Source organism: Triticum dicoccoides, chromosome 2A (assembly GCF_002162155.2).
Source record: "Triticum dicoccoides isolate Atlit2015 ecotype Zavitan chromosome 2A, WEW_v2.0, whole genome shotgun sequence".
In the NCBI taxonomy this organism is placed as follows: Eukaryota; Viridiplantae; Streptophyta; class Magnoliopsida; order Poales; family Poaceae; genus Triticum; species Triticum dicoccoides.
In genome coordinates this window covers 22,271,234-22,274,696 of record NC_041382.1, presented here as the reverse complement: position 1 = coordinate 22,274,696, position 3,463 = coordinate 22,271,234, and the positions used below count along the sequence as shown (strand labels likewise).

The window sequence follows — 3,463 nt, the reverse complement described above, 5'->3', positions numbered from 1 at the left end:
AGCGTATCTCGCTGGTACGTCCCTGGCGCTGCAGCGAACAGAGAAGCCCATCATCGTCGAACTGGATTGCAATTTGCAAAGCAGGAGTGGATGCCCTGATGGACAGTACCGTCAACAGGTCTGCGCTAGCGGGACTGGTGGAGGAGACGAAGCAGCTCCTGCATGGGAGACGGCGCCATGCATTCAGATTCGTTCATGTCCGAGGATCAGCCAATAGAGCCGCTGATTGCATGGCTCAAAAGGGACGAATCACCCAGCGTTTTATAGTTTGGCTTTTGTTTGGGCCTGACGATCTCTGTCATATTTGTGAAAACGAGTGTAACAACATTACTTAATTAATGCCAGCTCATTTCAGCCGCAAAAAAAAAGAGCGATCAACAATTTGGATGAAAATTACAGCACCTTAATTGAGTGGTGGAGAACATAGATGTGACATAACTAAATCTCGTCTAGACAAGAATTAGCAAATCCGTATTCTTAAACTCTCATCTTATAAAAGGTGATGCCCTCGATCGCATAAGGCCACCAACTACCTATGTACAATATTACATCACCTCATTTTTCTTCCAATGACATTCCAACCACTGGCTCTTACACGCTTTAAGTCTGTCCACGACTTCACCCATGGTGGGCCTGTCATTCACGTTGTTCTCATTGAGACACTGCAGCGCGATCTTGCCAACCTCCTCGAGGCACTCCATATGCTCCTCGCTATTTGCCACAATGTCTTTATCAAACATCTGCCTCGCTGTCCCTTCCATGGAAGCCTTGATATAATCCATGGGAAGGCTTTGATTTCCATTGTAAATCGCCTCCTTACGGGTAACGAGCTCCAGCAGGATGATACTGAAACTATACACATCGCTCTTCTTGGTGAGCAGCCCGGTTTTCACGTACACGGGGTCAATGTAGCCCGGGTCCCCGATCACCAAGTTGGTGTGATGGTCCTTGTCCATGGACATGAGCCTCGACGTGCCAAAGTCTGACACCTTTGGCACAAACCTGTCATCGAGGAGGATGTTAGCTGACTTCACATCGCCATGAACGATGGCCATACTCTGGCTCGCCTCCGTGTGCATGTACGCGAGGGCAACCGCGGAGTAGATGGCAATGTCGAGGCGTGTCTCGAGGGGAAGAGGGTCGTTCTTGAGATGGAGCACGTCATAGAGGCTTCCCCTAGGAACAAACTCGTACACCAACATAGGAACGTCTGTCTCCAGGCAGCAGCCTATAAGCTGGACCAGGTTCCGATGGCTGATCTGGGACTGGATCCTGATCTCGTTCGCGAAGGACTCCTTCTGCCAGTCATGCTTGATAGCGGTGGACTTCTTCACGGCAACACCTGCGTTCTCACCGGAGCTGGTGGTTCCCTTGTAGACTGTCCCAAAAGCGCCTTGGCCGATGATAGAAGTATAGTTGTTTGTCATGTATCTGATCTTTGCCTTGGTGAAGATCTCGATCTTGATGCTTTTGACTAGTTGTCCGCCGTTCTTGTTGAACCTATCTCTCAGCTTTCTTTTCTCTCGCTCCATGAGTAAGAATATGAGTAGCACCACGAGTAATGCAATGCCAATGATTGTTCCTGTGTGCAAACAGATGTTATTTGCGCAAACTTTAGAACAATTGTAATTTTTAACTTTTCACAGAATAATATAGTACATGTACAAAACTACTAGGTGTTAAATCCAGTGAAATAGAGATATATTTTAGAATGTGGAATTTCATATGTTATAGCATTAAGAAACTACATAGGGCATACATACAATGCCTCACCTATAACTGCTACTGCAGCCTTGGACAATACGGGTTCACACCCCTTGTTACCGTCATCCCGTCGTCCAAAATTGCATTTACACTCGTAATCACCTTCTAAATCGTGGCATCTCCCTCCATGACAAGGATACATGTTCTTATTTAAGCACTCATTAATATCTGAAAATTTATGAAAAAATAGAGCATATTAATGGAAAACATAAACATAAGTTAGTATTAATTACTTTATAGGTTTCTATGTGCTTGCAAATAGTGAGAGAGCAAATGAGTACTAAATATTCCTGAGATCCGAAATCTTTCTCGGCAGACTGTCTATGTTCAAATCCAAAGGATATGTTAAAAATTTAAAAATGCTCAATGTGGTGAGAGGAATACACAAATGTAGCAACAAATATAAATGAAAAAAATGAAGTTTCTTTCAGATAATAACATCAAATGAGCAGGGAAGTGTACATACTCTTGCATCCATTTTTTATGTATGGATTGCCGGTGTATCCCTCGAAGCAGTTGCAGAAATAGCCCGTCGCGCTGTTGCTAGCATTAACGCAGTAGCTCTGGGTGCTAACACATGCGCCGTTGGGATCAATATTTGCCTTGTCAACACCCTGCGGCACCGGTGGGCATCTCCCGTCGCTAATTGACCAGTCAAGAACAAGTGGAACAACAGTGCCCTCTCCAAATCTCTTGGCGAATGTCAAATTTCCAACCAGGTCATTTTTTCTGAATTTGTACCTGTTTTACAAATCCTCAAGGAGGTGAGCTTGGTTAGTTTCCATATTAGTTTGAGGTAGCTAGCGCGTTTAAGTTGATCTGGACTTGGCAGTGTGTGAGACCTGTTAGCACTTGCGTTTGTGTTCCCAAGCGGTAGTAGGACTACGAGCCAATTTAGGTTGAAATACTAATAAAGGTTGCCTTGTGAAGATTATAGGAAGCACGTAATGTTGACTCCTCTTTGGATTCAGTACACGTCCAAGTATGTGTGTATAAAAATCGCCAAACCACAATGCACTCGACACGAGATGTGCTTTTGGCCACATGTATTTTCGTGTGCTTGTCTTTGTGATATGTGATGAGTTCATAATTCACTCTATTTTCTTATAAGGATATTCTTTGATGATAAAAATGCTAAAGAAATTTGACTGTCATATAATTCTAAATTTACAATTATTTTGGATTTACTTGATTCTTCTTGTAAGTAAAATACACTATTTAAGATATTGTTAATAATAACTAGCAAGATGGTCCTTGCAGCTGTGAGGGCATTATTTTTAGCACACTGAAAAGTATTAGACAAATCAACTTAAGAATTCATACACATACATTTATATCACTAACAATAAATAATATGGTTATATAACTATCCCAAAGTTATCCTAAATAAAATATCATAATGGAAACATCTTTAACGTCTTCAATTTGTGCGAGCGGTAAATTATTATGTCATTTGCAAGAACACCATATACTATTGATCAGATGTAGTGTTGCCTTTACATACAACTAGATCACTACACGAGAATTAAACTTCAGATCATGAGCTAACTTGCTATTTTGTATGTTGTGATAGATGAGTGCATGGCGATAAAATATATATTGGTGGTCACTAGTATTAGATTCGGACTTACGAAAAATCTGTATATTATGATGCAAATAATAATGAGTGTTTCATCAAAACAATGGTCAAATGTTGCTT

General features: G+C 41.7%; 1 protein-coding gene across 2 annotated transcripts in view; it reads right to left on the bottom strand.

Annotated features, from left to right (window-relative positions):
- Positions 1–331: 331 nt before the first annotated feature.
- LOC119352901 (wall-associated receptor kinase 2-like) overlaps positions 332–3,463 on the bottom strand; it is a 23,829-nt gene continuing 20,697 nt past the window's right edge. For both annotated transcript variants that reach the window (XM_037619492.1, XM_037619493.1), the window contains exons 4-6: positions 2,231–2,505; positions 1,774–1,932; positions 332–1,582 (exon numbers count right to left, since the gene is read on the bottom strand). In XM_037619492.1, coding sequence (XP_037475389.1) covers positions 546–1,582; positions 1,774–1,932; positions 2,231–2,505 — 1,471 coding nt within the window. In that variant the 3' untranslated portion in view covers positions 332–545. The remainder of the gene's footprint in view (positions 1,583–1,773; positions 1,933–2,230; positions 2,506–3,463) is intronic.